At 40.6% G+C, this 19,636-nt stretch overlaps 1 protein-coding gene across 8 annotated transcripts; it reads right to left on the reverse strand.

Moving 5' to 3' along the window:
• Window positions 1-331: 331 nt before the first annotated feature.
• On the reverse strand, window positions 332-19,186 carry dazap1 (DAZ associated protein 1). 8 transcript variants are annotated; one of them, XM_024805169.2, is made up of 14 exons: window positions 19,003-19,186; window positions 17,842-17,882; window positions 16,000-16,166; window positions 15,530-15,595; window positions 14,283-14,390; window positions 14,003-14,051; window positions 10,196-10,278; window positions 7,249-7,396; window positions 7,029-7,061; window positions 6,345-6,494; window positions 5,698-5,862; window positions 2,657-2,749; window positions 2,157-2,204; window positions 332-1,225 (listed from the first exon to the last, which is right to left on the reverse strand). In XM_024805169.2, exons 1-14 carry the CDS (start codon window positions 19,032-19,034, stop codon window positions 1,053-1,055), a joined length of 1,356 nt encoding a protein of 451 aa, XP_024660937.1. In that variant the 5' UTR covers window positions 19,035-19,186; the 3' UTR covers window positions 332-1,052. The 8 variants fall into 8 exon arrangements, with proteins under 8 accessions (XP_024660937.1, XP_076730455.1, XP_076730454.1 ...); XM_076874340.1 differs by lacking the exon at window positions 19,003-19,186 and adding an exon at window positions 18,331-18,526 and having other exon boundaries at window positions 14,283-14,387; XM_076874339.1 differs by lacking the exon at window positions 19,003-19,186 and adding an exon at window positions 18,331-18,517.
• Window positions 19,187-19,636: the final 450 nt, after the last annotated feature.

The raw sequence follows: 19,636 nt of genomic DNA on the forward strand, positions 1-19,636 counted from the left end.
CCGGATATACTCGATCCGTTTGTTTTTCGTGTCTTTCAGCGTGTATTTTTCCTTTTTTACTGGGCAATATTTCAAACTTGAACCTGCTATTTTAATTTCGAAGAACCCAAAATGATTTGCTTCCTTGTCAATGTGACAATAGCCAAATGTGACCCCTTCATTTAAAAACAATCAAAAGATACTTACATCAGTCCTTTTTCAATTGTTTTACCCCCCCCCACCTCACCTCCTCACCACCTCCTCCTCCTCCTCCTCCTTTAAAAAAAAAAAAAAAAAAAAACACAAAACACAAAACAAAACACCAGATAGAAACACAACTGAGATCAGCGAGAATGATTTTATCCTTAAAACGTTTATTTTTGTAATAATTTTTCATCTTTACTTTTTGCATAAGTGCAAAAATGCACCCAAAACAGCCACCTGAGGGAAGTCTACATCTTTAAATAAAAAAACAAGCAAAGTGTACATTTATAGTACAAAATTTTTTTTCCTTTTTAAAAAATTGCACAGTTTGTGTATAATATATATATTCATAATCTCCATTTTAAACAAACTTTAAAGGCTCAGAAAGTAAACAAAATTCACCAAATGAAAAATAAAAACATTTTCCCTATAATTTAAAGCTGAGGAAACTTGAGACCCTGTTTTCATTTGTGTCCACCATAAATATACATATTCCTAGGCAAGTCTCTTTACATATAGTCTCTGTGCTAGTGTTTGACCAGACAAAATTATTGCAAAGTAGTTTATTTCTACTATAAAACATGGGTTGGGGGTGGGGAATAAAAGCTTCTTTCTGCTGAATGTTTTTTTTAATTTATGCAAAACGAAAAAATAAAATAAAATAATTTTAAAAAAAGACAAAAAATACCCTTTTAAATTTACTGGAATCCCTGTTTCACAAACTGTGTGCATTCAACATTCCTAAAGAACATCCAGAACTCCAGTTTTGCATTTTAGCAAGAACACAGATTTCCCTGACTTCTTATTTTTTGTTTATTTTTGAACTTTACACAGCGGTCCTGCCTGGGAAGGGGTGATGGTGGTGGTGGTCAGCGTCGATACGGGTGGAAGCCCTGTACGTTGTGGTTCTGCCCTCTGCCGAATGCGCTGGCGGCAGGCTGGGGAGCAGCGGCGGGCTGTGCTGTCGGTGCACCATACGAGGCTGTCGGCTGGCTGGGGTCTGCGAAGCTGTGGCCGAAGGCTGTCAGGTCCTGACCGTACCCTGAGGTGAACAACACACAGGACAGGTGCAGACAGGACAGAGGGGGTGACGTTAATGTCAGGTTCACCGGATGGTGTTTCGATAGAAGGCTAATGCCTTAAATCCTTTTACTGAATAAATTTAATGTAAAATATTCACAGTTTGTACTTTAAGGAAAAATCTAACACCAACTGCTTCTTATTGTACTCACACTGCTCCCATATTCCAAATATTACAGGACACACTGCTGTGCGTGTTGCTTGGTGCAGGTGCTACATTTGCAGCTTTGAAGCAGTTTTGTGCAGCTCTAACCAAGCAACAACAGGGGTTTAGAAACAGAGTAAGCACTGCTTGACAGTAAATTTAAGTTTTCTCAGTGTTTCATGGTGGATTTTTCCAACTAGTTGTGTAATCCTTCAATGAGCCTTTTTATGTCAAAACCTGTGTGCGTTCAAACAAACAGTAAAAGGAAAATTTCAGTTGAATTTAAGGGACATTTTTAAATGGCTTCATTGAGGAAAACATTGTTTGAGACACTTAGGATGTTCTCCTACACACACACTCTCGCGTACGCACACGCACGCGGTGGCACCATCTCCCTGCAAACACACGAGGGAACCACAGTGACTCCCAGGGAAGGAAACCAATCTTATCAAAAAACAGAAGCACTGCTCACACTGCTGAAACCTGCTCATGGCGACTGATTATTTTCCAACCCTGGTAAAAGCCAGTCAACAAAAGAGTGAAGGTATCAATGTGTCACCAAAAAAAACCCCAAACAAACAGAAAACAAAGCATTTCAGAGATAGTTCTGAATAACTGAATTGAAAAGAGAGAAAGAAAATGGTGAAAATTGGAAAATACAACAAAATTTCATAGGAAAAGAACTAAAACGAGGAGTGATCCCAACAGGACCGTGAGACAGAACAATCTGAGAGAAATTGAAATTTACTGGTTTCGTGGCCTTCTTTAAATCTTCTTTCCTTTCTCACCCCTTTAGCTAAAATGTGGAGACAGTACATGGGGAAAAGAAACAATGGTTGAATGGACTGCTGATGCATAGAGATAACTGAACCATGAACACATTTTCTGACAATTAGATCATCCTTTAACAACCAGCAAAGCAATGCAGACTGAGAAAGTGAACAAAAAAGGAGGATGTGGTCAGTCTTGGTATAGTAAAGCTACAGCTGCTGAGGGAAATGGCAGGCCTACGGCTAAGCTTGCCAAATTTAAATTTCTTTCAAATCCACTCAGCTTTGGGGCTTGCAATAGCTTGATTTTACTATACAAGAATACACATAGTAATTTGTATGTACATGCAAAATGTACATGCAAAATACTCAACACAGAGCAAAAGAAAAGAGGCACAGAACCAAGTTGCAGCTCTAAATACTGTATTACTGAACAAATGCTGCTTTTGTGGTTGGAGAAGACGATGCTGGCACCTACCTGAACTATATCCTCCCTGCTCATCCTGACCATAACTGTGAGAAGGACGCGTTGGTCCGTAGGCAGAGGGGTCCTGAGGGTAGTTACCCAAGCCTATCAGGGAGATGAGGAGACCAGGTTGACTGAACCCACATACGGCTGGCCGACTACTTTACATAGTTCCCCCTCTTACTGAGCTAACAGAGCTGTACATTTATACTTATTTAATGGGTCTGCACTATGCTCCGCGATGCATTTCTTTTCAGCTTCGCCTACAAGTCAAAACACATGTGTGAGCTAGCTGCTAGCACACCTGACTTTATCATGCCAGCCTGGTCTCGCAAAATTTTGTGAAATGTGCATTGTTCTAAAAAAAAAAACAACAACAAAAAAAACCACCAAAACAAGAAAGGCTACGTTCACACTGCAGGCGAAAGCGCATCAAATCCGATTTTTTTGACCCTATGCGACCCATATCCGATCATGGTGTGACAGTGTGAACGGCACAAATCTGATATTTTCAAATCCAATCTGGGTCACTTTCGTATGTGGTACTGAATCCGATACATATCCGATGTTTCAGAAAGCAACTGCTGTGTGAACGGTCAAGTCGCATTAAATCCATCTTTTACGTCACTGACACGAAACAGACGCCACAGACGCCAAGCTCCTTTGACTACGATGACCTGGATGACTGAGAACCTTCACATACAAGACAGACGCCAATTATCAGCGCCAAAGAAGCGCCCGAGAAGACATCGCGAACGCTTCCTGGCCATCCGGTGAAACTGCTGGGAAGACAACGTTGGAGAAACGTGAACATTTTATTTGTACTGCATAACCTGCAGATTCTTACATAAATCTGCAACTATCCTTTGAAGCACCGCTCCTCTAAAACAGCAATAAGGATCATTATTAGGTTATCTACATTATTATGTAAATAACAAAATAACTTAAAGCAAAAATTGGAAAACATGAAGTCCGAAGTCTTTATATTAAGGGCCATCAGTCAAACAATATAGTTTGCTCTGGGTCTAAACAGAGCGCGTTGTGTGTGACGTCTTCTTTTGCGCATGCGGGCCGCTTTGAGCGTTCACACTAGAGCGCGTTTGCTGTCGCATTTTATTTGTAGTGTGAACACGCAGACAAAAAAAATCGGATTTGATCAAAAAATCGGAATTGAGCATTAAGACCTGCAGTGTGAACGTAGCCTAAGAAGCCTGAAAATACAGGTAGGAAGCAGCTAGAAACAAGAAAGAGAACCATTGGTCTACCATGATACACATTTCTAGGCTTGTTTCCCATCTTTCAACACGCCACTTGGAGTCTTTGTGTCACTGCTGTGTGCACTTTTCATCTCTTTGTTTGGTTACTTGAATAACCCCAGTTCTCTTAGAAATCGAATGCACCTTGGCAGTGCACTCAAGGGCATTTCGACAACTGCTGCTTTTAAGACAAGCATCACTTTAATAAAAGCCAAACTAACCATTTGCTAGTTTTACACACAAACTTATCCAGTATCTAAATCTTGCGTCACTTTTGAGCTCCGTGTTTTATGCTCATTTCACAAAACCTTCGCAAGGCTCTGCTGTTTCTACCAACTGATAAGCAGACAAAGTGCCTGAACAGTAAAAGCAAAAAAGCTGGATGGAGGATAAGCACAGGCACAAAACACTGAACAAGATGGGCACCTGTCATGACTGGCAGCAATCGCAGGACTGCTGTAGATGTGGGATTAAGCAGTTGGAAGCAGCTGGAAGCCAAGTCAGAATAATAATAATGATAATAAAAAAATAAAATAACACCAGTCAGCCAAGAAACTGGATGGAAGCTATGAATGAGCATCTGACTGTTATCTGCCTGTGTGGTTATGTAAGTGAATGGCTCGGTGTTGAACAAAGACAAAGACTGCTCCTTTTCCATGGATGCTGGTTAGTTTTTATCTCGGCCTTTTGTTTCACATCTGAAAACTTCCGGCCTCCATTTGTGCTCTCAGCGTGATCGCCGGTTCTCCATCGTGCATTTACAACATGTGATTCAGGCCCCTAACAGTCTTAAAATCATACAAACTACAAATCATTGTTTTCTACTAAAGTGGATTGGCGAACTGTCTCATTTTCAAGGCACTGAATGCTGACTGAAATGTGGCAGCAGTTTCAGAGCTCAGTCGAGATCCAGGACGAATATTTATTGTGGTCCGACACGATCTAAAGGTTTTGTTAGACTGGTCGACAGCACTGTTCAAAGACCACAAAGACAGAAACCACAAAGTACAACCTACAGACACATTAGTCAAAAATGACTAATCCAGTACTCCAATATCTCTATGCATTTACAACACAGAGTGGAAAAAGGTCACATTCTGCAGACAAGCATGCAAAGCTCCAGTGCAATAACAATGATGAACATGGTGAAAAAAATCTGATAGGTGGCTTGGCAGATTGGACACGGCATATTCCAGAAACAGTGTTTCATAAGATAATATTGTCATGCTGGTGCTCTTCTATGGGAATCGTGCCAAGTCTGGGAAAAGAAGCCAGCAAAGTCATCAACATGGAAGAGGAGGAAGGGTCGAAGGGATTAACTGAAAAGCAGGAGTGCCTGAACCAAATCAAATCAAATGGTTTGCACGTTCAGGCCAAGTTTGGAATCCTTTTAAAATAAAAACAAAACAAAACAGGAAAAACAAACATCGCAAGGCAGGATGATCTAATTCAAACCTACCAAGACCTACCAATCTTTTATCAATCCAGGGCCCGCCGGAAACACTCAACTGAAATGACTGCTGAGGACTCCTGGGTATGGCGAAACTTCAGCAGTGATCTTCTTGGCAGAGCCAGAGGGGTTCATTTATGCAGAAAGCATGTATGCATGTGTAGCCGTTCAAGCTAAATGGTACCATCAGCAAGCTCCTGCTCGTCTAAGGGGAATACTCATGAACCTAAAAAGGCTGTAGCTGCACCCAGTAAAATAACCAGGGAGACGGGCAGGACCGAGAGGTGAAGAAAAATCAACTGGGAGAGAAAAGAGGCGGCATTCTTTATGCACAAAGCCCGTCTTACCATACTGGCTATAAGTGAAGTCAGGCTGCCCGGTGGGAGCTTTGCTCAAATCCTGAGTCGGTGTGGTGGCTGGTGCAAAGCCCAGCGGTGCAGTTCCTGGAGTCGTGGGTGGAGGAGGAACCTGTGGAGCATACTGGTCTGCTTGTGGTGTGCCGAAACTGTAACCTGTTGGAAAGACATATCATGATTTGTATTTGTTTTTCACCCCAAAGAACGTTTTCTAGCGTTGCTTTAGCATTTTATACCATTTGTGTGCAAAAAAGGAGAAAAAAAGTGGATGATTTCTGACACCATTACCACCTCACAAAAAACACTTCTAGTCAAGGCACTAACTACCATTTATTCACCTAATATCACTGTCTAACAGTCTAAACCTAGACCACATAAGGGGTATAAGAACCAAAGCTCTGTGTGGCCAATATATGTCTTTCATAAATATAAACTGTGATTGTTACAAAAATGACTTAAATCATTGTTTCAAATTTTCTTCTCTTTTCTTCAGTGACGCTGCACTAAACATGTTTTTTTCAAATGCTTTAAAAATAAATAAAAGTCACCGTCTACTGGCCTCCAAACTATTAACTTATTTATATACACAGCATTACCAATCAACAGTAGTAAAATGTGACTGAGTTAGTACGACTGACCAAACTGAGGTGCGGTGCTGTAGCCCTGCTGAGGGTAGCCCTGAGGTGCAGCAAAGCCACCTGCCGGGGTCGTGACCAGGAATGCGTTGAAAGGCGACGGAGGCTGGGCGGGGGTTCCCCGGCCTGTTGGTAACGGAGGTCCATACCCGCCTACCCCAACACAGAATAACAAAGACTAATGAGACTTGAGCACAGTTGACAATAATAGGATACATATGAACTGCATCAAACAGATTCTCTGATTAAAAGTGTGCACAGAGAAGTTGTTTAAAGACTGAAGCAGACGACTATCTGAAACTGAAGGATCTTGCGAGCGAGCACAGAGTCGACACTGCAGCGAGCGCTGCAGGTTGACCCGGAGGTGGTGATATGAAGCCGAGCCTGACCAATAGCAGAGGGAGGCCCGGAATCCATTCAATGCTGCCATCTGTCTCGAGCAGCAAATTATCAGCAGCCTCAGCCTTTATGAATCAGTGATAACATGTACTGTTAACTGTCATCGGTCCATGGGCCACACCGTGTGCGAGCCCTGTGCTGTCACACAAGCGTTTTGAGATAAGCACATGATCACATGGCAAAAACACATGTATCTGCAGTCTAACAGTTACACAACATGCAAGAAAGCCACAAAAATAACAAAAAGAAGACAGTTTTTGTGTTGTCAAGTGGAGGACTAACACCTACCTATGGGCTGGCCGGTAGTTGACACCCACACTCCTTTAGGAAGGAGAAGGAAAAAAAAAAAAAAGATTAGACTGAAAACATAAAATGTTCACATAACAGTTAAGTATTCAAACTGTCACACATACATACAAACCTAATGTTTAAGCAGAGGATTAAACATTGGATTTTCCTCTGAACAGTGAGCTTCTCTTGCTCTGCTCTGGGACTTGTTCCCACTCACCCTGTGGCCCATAAGGCTGTTGCCAGCCCTGAGCAGGCTGTGCTGTCCAACCATTAGCTGCACTCAAGATGCCCCTGGGCGCCCACTGGCCAGGGCCAAGCTGGCCAGGAGCTTTGCTGTCACGAGGTTCGGCCTTCTTTACTTCCACCTGGACAAAGGACAAGGAGGGCACATTTGGCAACACCAGTAAAAAGTCCATGAAGCCCCTCACCTAGACAGACCTGTCCTAGCTCTGATACTTAATCTCAGCAATTTGGGCCAGTTTGAAATATTTTACTTTATGTTTATTTAATTTATGTGGGCCAGCTATATATAAATTAATATTACTGTGTAGCCAGAAGGGCTGTATGGCTATGTGTCTCAGGTACTCTGTGTTAATCGGGAATTTCACTGGCCAGGAAAAAAAAAAGAAAAAAGAAAATCAAAGAGCCAATCAATGATCCAAGATCTGAAAGGTACCTGAGAAACATAGATGTCTGTCTTTTTCTTTGTCATTAACTACCCTATATAAAAGATAAAGACATCTAATGGAAGGTCATGACTTACCTTTCTCCAGCTAACGCTTACAGAGAATTTCATTTGTATTTTGTTTTGGTATAAGTTTTAAGGGGGAATGGATGTAGATCGGTATCTCAGCTCTAACAGAATATAAGGTAAACATGCAGAAACTACAAATGAACAGTCTTTTTTTTTTTTATTCAATCTAAATCTGAATCTTCATACTGTGTCAAAAGTGAGAAAACAGTTTTCAAACTGGATCCCAACAATTGTCCATAAATTTGACAAGTTGTTTCTTCATTTTTGATAAAGACGATGTTAATTAAATGCCACATTTGATTTAATTTTAATTATATATAAATATATATAAAAAAAATTGGGTGACCTTGAGTCAAGTACGAATGTGTTGACCCAATAACAAAACTTCGCTGTCTATAACTAGGCAAAGCTGCCAGCACTTAACCAGAGCAAAGAAACAGGCTGAGACTAAGGGGGAGCCAACCATAAATAGACTGAGAGGTTGAGTTATTGGGGTCACCTTGCGGGAGGAAAACGAATTGCAAATTCCTCCCTGCTTTAAGGTGTTACCACCTTCCCCAGCCTCCCCTCTTCCTTCTCTGTCGACCTAATTACATGCACATGTTTCCGGGAGTGGCCTCGCCGCCGGTTACCTGAGCACTTTCTCCCTTGGGCATCTCAGCTACGAGTGATGGATACCGTGACTTCTGTACAGTCCCCAACAGCAGAATTGGGATTTGTTCCACAGTTTGATGTGCTCCAATTTCTAATTTTGTAACTCATATCTCCCAGCCTCCCTCAAGTCCCAGCGTAAGGTAATGTCAAGTCAAGAACAATGGATTAAGTTGAGCCCCCAATCCTACAAGAAATGAGGGCAAAGTCAAGGGGAGCGGGTACCAGCAGAGAGTATACAGGTCGGGCTGGCAAAATTGGATTCAGCTCATCTTTTTCATGTAATAATCAGTGACATCTGAATGAAAATCTGTTGCCGTTCTAAATTGGCAAATAATAAAATCCATTTCAGGGAAGCTTTCAAATTTCCTGGCCTTAGGTATTTTCTGGAGAAAATTAACTGGTAGTTAATAATATCATTTAATTTGTGGTTTGGACTGAGGACTCCAGTTGAGGTCTTTATTGAATGTCACATCCAATTCAGAGTGGCGATCGGTTCGTTTTACAGCCATCTTGTCACTGTTCGTTCTCCCTCGAGTACTTATTCCAAGTCAAGTTTGACAGAGAAAAACATCTAAGAAGGGAGACACAGAGAGGTGTGTCTCTCCAAAATCATTTTAACATACGTTACGAAAGATCTTCAACGTGTCAGCTACTATGGACTGACCTTGAAACACTAAAACCACATGTGCAGTAACAGGATATGCATAAGTGGATGTAACTGTACTGCGATCATTTTCTCATGCCCACAACTCATTACTATTTGCATGGAGGGCAAGGAGGAGGCTGTCTTCATTTACTGCCTCTCCGGGGTGGTTTTCCTAGGGAGCGGATAAAGTCCCATTTTAACCCAAGTCAATGTCTTTTTGTTTGGTTGTAACTCAGGTGAGGTGTCAGCTGGATTGTCCGTACAATGGTACAATCAGAGGTGTGGCAGCGGGTTAAGAGCTGTGCTTAAATATTACAACACAGTAGACTTACTGTTACTTTACCGGACGGACGGCCTACCTGACACTATCTGAACTGACTCTGTACACTAAACCTCATCCATCTGCTTCACGCGCCGAGTTAAAGCAAACACTGTGAAGTGGCAGACTTTCATTTGGTAGATTTAAAGAATTGACAGACACAGTATGGAGATTCTTCAACTGAGGTCACTGAGTTGAGCTTTTCTTTAACTTTTCAAAAAGAAAAACAAAGAAAATAAAACATGTTGACGTGTAAGTGACCTGCCAACAAAACATTAGAAAAGAAAACAACAAAGAAAAAAAGAAACAAAAATAGAAGTGACTCGACCAATCCTTTAGGTGAGTTAAAATCTCAAGAAGACTGCTGGATTTAAAGCCTTGCATTTCATTCATTTGGTTTCCATTTTAGCACATCAAGAGCCAGAAAATTACTGTAATTGAAATTCGTAGAATACAATTTAACTTGTTTAGACATCCTAAAGGAGTGGTCAGTTTAAACAAAGCCTTGGGCGACAATTTAAACTGTAATAGCAGCAAGAGAAGGATGAGGGCTTTTAGAAACTATGAAAGCATAAGTGGGAGATAGGCATGTAATGTGATGAAAAAAATATTACGTACATCAATTTAAGATATTAGACACTTAATTTTGAGCCGTATGATGCTGCGTTCACAAATAGGAAGCCACTAGAAAATTAGCTCTGAGCAATAAAGCAGCATCACAGTACAGTTCCTGCTCTGTCGCCCAAGCCTCAGTTTGATCTTAAGGGTAAAATAAAACTACAACTACACACTTTTTTGCCCATGATGTCGTGAAAATGCATGTTGACAGCCTGGTCCACTGATTGTTCGGCCTCGAAAGTAATAAATCCAAAACCTAGCCAACGACCAAGAGTGAATCAAGGTAGCAGGGGGGTTGTGACAACACAAGATGAAGAACAGTATTGGGCTTCAGCAGAGTGAGGATCCGTCAAGACTGAGCAAGAGGCTCCTGGGGTTCGGATGACGTCGCAGACAATACAAATCCAAGACTAACGCCTGGGGAATTAAAGGAAACTTTACTGTGCAGAGAAACTTTTGGTGAAGATTAATAATGGAGTGCTTAAATGTTAAACATGAAGGGTGACAGGTTTGATTTAAAGTGAAATGTCACATAAAAAGGTCAAACGTGTAGCTGATGAATTCCAATTGAGCCAATATTACAATTAATTACTTCATGCTGTTTCATCCAAACCCCACCTTGATCTGTCCCGTGGTATATTGCTGTGGAGCACACACTCGCAACAGCCATTGTTAATGCATCACAAAAAATATGGAGAAACACAAACTGTAGAATGCCTAAAGCTTTCTCCAAGCTTTCCCAAATTCAGTATTTTACTTTTGAGTCAGCCAGGATAAGCCTAAAATGGACAATTAAAATATTGCTCACAACGGTAACACAAAGATATAGGCCACAACTGATCGTCCGCACTGATGAGCAGGGTGTGTTTTGTTTCATCAAGGGAATACACAAAGTGCATCAACAAGTTCGACAACTTTTTGACCACGCCGGCTGTTCGGGAAATTATTTCATCTGATGATCTGAGGCAAAACCCTGCAGAGCCAACAAGCTGCTGCGTGCTGCAGTGATCTACTTTCAATCTGATTAACTTTCCGCTGTGGCAGAATTGGGTTGGGTGTGCATCTCTACTTGGGGACCTAACCTGAATCCAATTAAATGTCCTACAAGACAACTGAGATTTTCAGAGACCTCTAGTACCCTGCCAAACATTCCCAAGACTCGTGATCTACTGCTATTATTAACACCTGTCGATGACCCGTTCCCCGACCTAAATGTAAAACCAAGTTGGCCCATTAAAGATTTTGACATATGGTGTCATTGGTAAGGATTTTACCCAGCCTAAAATATCAGCTAACAAACTACAGACCATCTGGATGGAGAACTAGAACATAATTTGACATTTTCAAATTATTGGCTTACTAATTACCAAGATTTGTTATATTCAAGTGACAGTTTAAGTATTTTTAATGCAGAAATGACACAAATTTACTGAAATCAAGTATTTTTTATCAGAGTAAACTTTATATTACAAATTTGTATTATTGAAAATATTTAATGATAAATTATTACTGAAGTTGTAATTAGTTAGACTTTTTTCCCCAAGGCAATATTGACCTTTTGGGGTCACAATTAAGCAAGATTGGTCCACACAGAGTCTGTGTTACATCTTATATATATATAAATCTTTACATCTAAAATTCATTATATGTAGGGAAAAAGGTTATTATTTATAATAATTATGCTGCAGCATCATGTGATCACAACCGTGAGACACTGTTGCGACAGGACTTTCCTTAAATTGCTCTTAAGCTTAATAGAGTGAAATCATCAGTCAAGTCCAGGCAAGCATAGATGCAGCTTTGTGTACACCTCATTTTTTACCAAGTTAAAAAGAAAAAAAATAAAACAAACGGATAAAATAAAATAAATTGGCTGCATTTACGTTTGGCCTGTACCTCTGTGCTACCCATCAATACACAGTAACCTAAAGGAGAAAAGACAAATCTTAAGAGACACCGTTAATCACATTCAAACCATTCACAAGAAGAAGGGGGACAGAAGAAAGAAAAAATAGAAAGGGCTTACTTACAAAAATACTTAACTTTCTACGTATGGGAAAACACATACTATGCCATTTAAGATACAAGTATCAGTTACTTCTAAATAAAGGTAAAGAAAACTTATTCCAATGATCAGCATCTAACGGTTTTAGTAAAAGAAGGTTTACACTATTAAAGATTATGTAATGGTTGTTACTTGTGCAATAGATCATGTTAAAATCCAATGGCAAACTATTCTGGGTTTTTCCCCAACAGAGAGTGAACAGAGAGTGGGTTCTGAAGGGAGAGGCGGGGTGCGTGTTGTGGATCAGTGACCGCTTCATCGTTTCTATGTAGGACAAATGCAGATGAAGCAGCTGTGACTGTAACTCGGTGGGCAGGGCCTGACACCATCGCGTCCGGTGGCACGGGTCTGATTCCCAGCGAGGCCATCCGTGCTAAAAGTGTCGACACATGTCACACACTCATGATACATTTATGACTTAAGTGGGTAAACATAAAAGGTCCTTTCTGAAGTTCAAAATTAGGTCTCTGAAAGTTTTGAGGAGTCCAAGGAAAATAAAAGGGTTTAAAATGATTCCATTGTTCTCAAGACAACAGGCTGCAACCAGCCTCTTTGAAGGACAAACCCCCCCTTCACACGCTCAAAGTGTTCTCAATACGCCAGTTGCACAGTGTGATTAAGTACTGTGTTTTTTTGAGCACCTATTTTTCCTGCAAAATGTCTCTTTTTCAGTTAGTTAGTCTTAGCTTGTTTCCGAGATCATTTTTAATAACTAGTGGAAACAGTTTTAGTAAATAAAAAAGATAAAATAAGTCATTTTACTTCATGGTGATTAATTGTGGTTTTCAAGACAAATTTGCATCCTTAGTATGCGTTGTTTTCTTCTTCTTTTTTTAAGAATATGTTTTTATACCTTTTATTTCAGCTATTTGTAAAGAAAATGACAAAATGCACTAGGAATGGAATATTTTGACTAAGCTGTATTAAAACTGCACAACATATTTTTTCAATGTCATTTTGAAGGCCAAATAATGCTGGGGAGGTTAACTGGTAATTAAATATCACGTTACATTTGATTGGTTATGGACAGCGACAGCCACAAAACAAACAAAACGTTTGATACGTAAAAATCTAGTGTCAATATTTGTTTTAAGGTGTATTTGTTTTTCTTTTTTAAAAACTGAAATATTCAGCAGTTCTTAAGTGTCTTTAGTCCTCCTAGTTACACTCACTATGAAGAGATCTCTGCTTAAGCGGTTCCAGTTTAAAGGTCACTGCAGTGTCAGATTTTGAAAGATACCAACTTTGTTTGACTTTTTTAGACTCAAGTTAGCTCCAAATAAACAAGGACTGTGGACTTTGCTTCCATCTCTCACACTGAAAGTGAAGTGAATACGAGCAAGAGGAAAAATTACACCAAAAAGTAGTTTCCTAATTTTACTTCTTCATTTTACCCAACTATTGTTTACATACTTGAAAAAGTGAAGCCATCACTTACACTAAATGCTAATGAACTAGTTACGCTCATGATAGCCAGTTAATTTGCTCTTATGACACCAGTTTGCTAGACAACCTATGCAAAATTCACATATTCCCACTGTGATAATGTACAACACAGGTTGAGCTAAAGTTTTGCGTTATTGTGTTATAAAAATACATATACGAATGCACAATTATTGCCTTCATTTATCTTGAGGAATTTAATGCAGCCTCAGCGGGCAGTGTTTTTTTCCACAGCAATAATAAAAACTGGTTGATATTGACTGTAGTAACCTAGTATGGGTTCCAGTTAATGCTTGTATTTACCATGAACAAAATTCCCGTTCCAGTGCATTAGCTAAACGAGATCGCTGGGGCTGAATGGGATTTTTTTTTTTTTTTTTTTGGGGGGGGGGGGGGGGGCAGAATAGTTTGTCATTAGATTTAATATGGTAAGGTATGGAGAGGGGAGGGAAAGGACAGGATCAGCTTTTACCTCGGGGCCTCTGCTTCTCCGCATCATAGATCATTACCACCTCTGTGACCTTGAATGGGACAAAGGGAAACAGTGGCTCAGCTTTAGAAATCTGGTAAGGGTCCGTTCTTATTCCAGTTAAATACTCTTGCTCAGTTTGGAAAAATAATGAATCGTCCTATCGCATCTCGCCCCATATATTTTTATGCTGTAGTACTGACCCTGTTCAATGTCACATCCATTCAAGCACTCTTAATGACAATAATGAACTGACTTGTATTATGCACTTGGCAATACTCACCACTCCGAATCTATTGAAATAGTCCCTGAGTTCAGGCTCGCCGCAGTTATGGGGGATTCCACCTACAAATATCTTCTTTGATTTATTGCTATCAGCTTTGCTGCCCTTCTGAAAAAAAACAGGGAGTGTATGGATTTCAATGTCTCTTACAGGATCACTCTGGGAAGGGGCCAGTTAGCCATCATCTATTCAGACAGTGCAGAAGAAATTAGGTTCTCCTCTTGCCCTGGGGTATAATTCTTAACATGTCATGTCAATGCAAAGACTAGTCTCCACAGATCAGAGAACACGGCTTCTTCCACTTATTCTCAACCACTAAGCGTTTCGCCGTTGCTGTACACTGCACTCATGCCGTAAGGGCTAGAGGCTGTTTACAACAATGATTTCTAACAATTACATCTTGTGTTTACTTAGTAAAACATTCAGTACCAGCTGCATGACTTAAAGCCAGTGAAAGGGGCTCCAGCAGCAGCAGCAAGCAAAGAGCCGCATTTCTAAAAGCTTCTGACATACAGTCTGCTTACAGCCAAATAAGCAACTTATGAAAACGTTATATTGACAGCAAAACTAAAGTCCCCGCTGCCCAAAGGGACAAAATGGCTATAATAGGTCTGCAGGGGTTTGATAAGCATCGTTGATCGACCCACAAATTATCCGAGCAAGAGCGGAGATTTCTGCCTTTCAGAAAATTTGTTGCTGAGAGCGATGCACCACATTAGCCAACTCATGTTCAAACCCTCCTTAATAATACCTCGATGTGTGAGGGCAATTACAAGAACATCACATTTCAGATAAGACGGCTAGAAAAAAAAAAAGTTAATGCAATCATGCAGCTGTATTTTAATTTAGTGTCGTTATACAGGAACATTTTAAAATGTCACAATTCTATACTTCAATTTCAAATAAGTGGAAGCTGTACCAGAGAGTGGCTGATATTGCTGCAGTCCCTGCAGTAAGAGATCGAAGCTGACAGAAGTCACAGATTGTTTAATGTTTCTGTGAGTTATCCAGACCTCAAAGTAATAAAGGCTGTGTTTTTGTCACGATGGGGGGAAAAAAGAAAATTATTATACTTTAAAGAAAAAAAATATATAATTTACACTTAAAAGCTCAAGGTCGCCTCATTAAAACAAGCTATAGCCTAACCTCCAGAAGAGGAGGGGACGGAGAGGCTGGGGTCTATTCCAGGTTTATTCCAGTAGAAACAGCTAGCCTAGCATCCCCAGAAGAAATCAGATTCCTCTTACCCAGCCCTCCTTGGTTCGAGACTTTTCAGGCTGCATTCCTCTGGGAGTACATGGCTTCGGGTCAATCTAACAACAGAGAGAGTTTTCCATTAGCCTAAAATAAAGGCACCTTCAAATGTTCCTCACCCCCCGCACTGTTTCTATCAGCACAGCAAACCAAGAAAAATCTCACGTGAATGAAACTGATTTGATGCACGTGGGAGAAACCCATCCCTATTTCAATTTCACTCATTTAAACAGGTAAATCTTGTCGGGCAAACTAATGTCAGTCTTTCCAAAGTGCATCATCTGTACTAATGGTTCCAGGCATGTATGGCCTAAAGAAAACCTGTCCTCTCCCTTAAATAACTTCTAACTGGTGGATGATGAAATACAATATGAAGGTTTTTTTCTCAGTTTTCTCACAGAAAGCGCCGGCAGATTACTGCGTTTGATTCAACCATCTGCTCTTCTGTTGTTAAAATACTTACATTTCTTCCATCGAGATTATGTGGCTTTGTCTCCAGCACTGTCCGTACACAATTGGGGTCTTTGAACTTAACAAAGCCGAAGCCTCGCGACTGATTTGTAGTTTTGTCCTTCATGATGACACAATCTACTACTTCCCCATACTGTGAGAAGTAGTTTCTCAGTGTCTCTGAGAAGAGAAGAGAAGATAACAAAGCAAAAGCATTGAGCCACAGCAATTTTCCTCATGAAGAGAAGGAAGTGCAGTCATTGTTTAAATACTAGATGACTTCTTTATGCTGAAGGACACCATAAAAATATCTGTGACACTCCAACTTGGACCAAAACCTGAGAGAAAAAATTATTTTTCTGTGGATTATACTGGCAACACCAAAAGGTATTAAGGAACCTTTATTGTTATGGAAGAATATCTGGTATTGTGCTATCCATGCGAAAACATAATGTTACAGTAAGTGACACACTAAAACTCCTCAAGAGCAAATGAAGCATTGACCCACTGTCATCTTGCATTGCACTAAATATACAACCAACAAATGTAAGGCCCGCACACGCCCACGGAGGCAGGACAAGCAAGGCGTGCAAGTTTGAACAAATGAGGAGTCACATTGGAGAGCATTACCGTAATTGCTTTTTCTCATTGCTGAGAAGCCCTGAGGCATCACCGTAGAAACAAGCTCAGAGTTACGTAGCCCTGTGGTTCAGTGCTGGTAGCACAGACAAGCACCCGTGCAATGTTACACAATGGCCAATCTAGCATGAGACAGTGCAGGGCTTTCAACAAGCAAGACAATCTCCGGCTCGGACTGAATGAGAGGACAGTGTAAACACACACCCAACAGAGACGTTCATATATATATACACACGTGGATATATCAGTTATATTGCGATGTGAAAAGCACATCAAAAGTCACTACAGCATATCAAAAAATTCAATAATACCGAGAGACACTTGCTACAAGCAAACCATCAGGGACACTTACACTATCTGCTTGGAAATATGAAAATTAAAGGCTCATAAATGACAGTTTGAATGAAATCATAGTAAAGCGTGAGGCGTTACTATGCCTACTTTTTATATTCCTGTTCTTTATAACAGACAAAGCACATTAATGACCACGGAGATTTCAATGACATGATTTAATATCTAATAAATGCTGCTACTAACTATACGTTCCTAGTATGCTGTCAAGTCTATGCATATTACAAAGTCACTACACCAATAATATCATGCAAAACTTGTTATTATCTGTAATTACGGTTACTGTGAGTGTTACATAGTCTGCTTCTAGATACTCAAGGCTAAGGACTAATTAAAATGATACACATGCTTTGGTACACAACAAAACAGTGCTCATAATAACAAACAGGAATGAGCAATTCCACCTTGGCAGGTTATGTTTTACAAAACCTCGCTTTCAGGTGCTCATTAGATAAAAATTACATGATATTGAGTTTTGAAGGGTTTGACATTAAAGGGTCAAAAATGTGTAATTAATATTAACTACATACTCTTAGCAATCATAAGGATAAATTTACTGAAACCTCAAGAGAAACTACTTCTCTACAGGTCTTCACATGACTCAGTGACAGGTTATCAATTAAATGCAAGCCCCATTAGTCACTGTCAGTATATCATCATAATACTGATATTAAAGCAAGATTTTATTTCATTATTATCTCTGGAAATCATCTCTGTATTGCTACTGACTTGACCTGACCTGATCTGATCTATATGCTACATTCACAACTAATTTCTGATACACAACCAGGCAGCGTGAACAGTGCAATGCAGAAAGGGTTGAATTATATAAATAAGCCTTCATGGGTGAAACCGTGTGACATACCTTGTGTGGTACTCCAGTCCAATCCACCCACAAAAAGTTTCCTGAAAGGAGATGTGACCATTAAGTGAGCACTGATCATCACTTTGAGCCAGACTAAATGATAATCTGGAAATCGTCAGGACAGAGTCACATATGAAAGGCATGATTTAAAAAAAATGAAAGCTCTCCTGCACAGGCTGAAAGCACAGCTGATTAAACAGCCAGGAACACAGCTATTACACAACATCAGGCAAGCCTGCTACCAATGCAGCATCTGGTTATATCCACAGTACAGCTACAGTTAAAATGTCCGTGTTTAGTGTGACTCATGTTGAGGTCTAGTCCTTGCTATGGATGTCACTTTGGTCTTCTAACATTCAAGGCAATGGCCTCGACAATAAAGGGCTTTTTATAAACCTCCTGCCACGTAAGTTACCCGGGACAGAGCCCTGGCGTCTAGCAGGCTAACACAAACTGAGTTCCGAAACCACGACAGCCCGTGTCTATCACCTTTCAACGCTGAGATCCGTATTTCCATCTATGAGCGGAGCAACGAGCGGTTGCTCGGCTCTCCGCATGCGGACCAGTGAACTCGGATGATGCCTGCATAACTGGAAGTTTAGCGGCAGTTCAAACGGTACTTCTGTCAAATGCGCTAGCGAGTTCGTTAATGTGTGCCTCGGATCACTGCTGAAACACACAAATGACAATTGTAACGACCGTGGGAAAAGTGAAGACTGGCTACACACGAGGATGCTCCATCCTCCAGCAGTGCCCGCTAAATGTCCTCGCACCGACGAAGTCAGGAACGGAGACTTTCGCTTCGCTGGCAAGCGTTAGCTCAACTAGCTCAGTTGCTTGGAGCTAACCGAAAACAACACAGAAATAACTAACTACAATTCCGTGTACTCGTCTGACAAGTGGTAGCACTTCACACAAACATGGTAAATTTCTCCATGAGCTGTGGCACCAAAGGCTGAGCTACTCTGAAGACTACTTTCACTTTTTTGGCCGCCTTTCCTCAGGCTAGCGACTTCGCTAAGTTACTCAGGCTAGCTTAGCCTGCTAGCTAACGTTAGCTGTCAACTGACAGCTTGACAACACAGCGCTCTAACAGAAAGTCACAAACAGATTCACGGTTCCGCATGGATGCCGTGCACGGCTCTGTTAAACCGATCTTACCCGACTTCATCTCCGACTAAGTTGTTGTTCATTTCTGAAGCTAAAGCGGGGGGACCGCGGGAGCTGTGACCGGCTTATTGCTTCAGTGCTGCCCCTCTCAGACTGAGAGCGGAGGAAGGTCACTCCGCTTTTTGGTTCAAACTGCTCTGCGCAATGACGACGCTGCGGGGGGCAGCGCTCTTTAAAGGAACATTACACCCAGCAGCACCCACTCACCCGTCAATTCTAATGAGCCCCGAGGGGGCAGCTAAACGCTTTAAACAACGATTCTTATTTCACAGTTAGTTTACTCAGCCTTAAAATGCTCTGATAAGGGCAACATTAGCAAGACACAGCACCGAATGATAATCAAACAGAAAGTCAACTTTACGATTGATACCCCATGTTTTTTCTTTTATTTATTTATTTATTTATTTATTTATTTATTTATGCTCATTCAAATGTAAAAGCTCCACCAAAAGATCCGTATGTAATAATAATAATAATAATAATAATAATAATAATAATAATAATATCCATGAATGACAGTGTTTTTCTATCGAGGTATGCTTTTACGGCATTGGCAGTCTGTTTGTGACTATTGTCATGCTGAAAAATTGAGCATTTGCCAATCAGACAAATGTTATTGCATATT

Source organism: Maylandia zebra, linkage group LG15 (assembly GCF_041146795.1).
Source record: "Maylandia zebra isolate NMK-2024a linkage group LG15, Mzebra_GT3a, whole genome shotgun sequence".
NCBI lineage: Eukaryota > Metazoa > Chordata > Actinopteri > Cichliformes > Cichlidae > Maylandia > Maylandia zebra.

What these genes read in the sequence shown, in the direction of transcription:
- dazap1 (XM_076874339.1), bottom strand. Translation starts at nt 18,398, where the DNA reads ATGCGGAGAGCCGAGCAACCGCTCGTTGCTCCGCTCATAGATGGAAAT. An exon ending in GGACTGGAGTACCACACAAG is followed by an intron (nt 16,167 to 17,841) that starts GTATGTCACACG and finishes TTCTCTTCTCAG; the next exon opens with AGACACTGAGAAACTACTTC. An exon ending in CAGCACCGCACCTCAGTTTG is followed by an intron (nt 5,863 to 6,344) that starts GTCAGTCGTACT and finishes TCTTTCCAACAG; the next exon opens with GTTACAGTTTCGGCACACCA.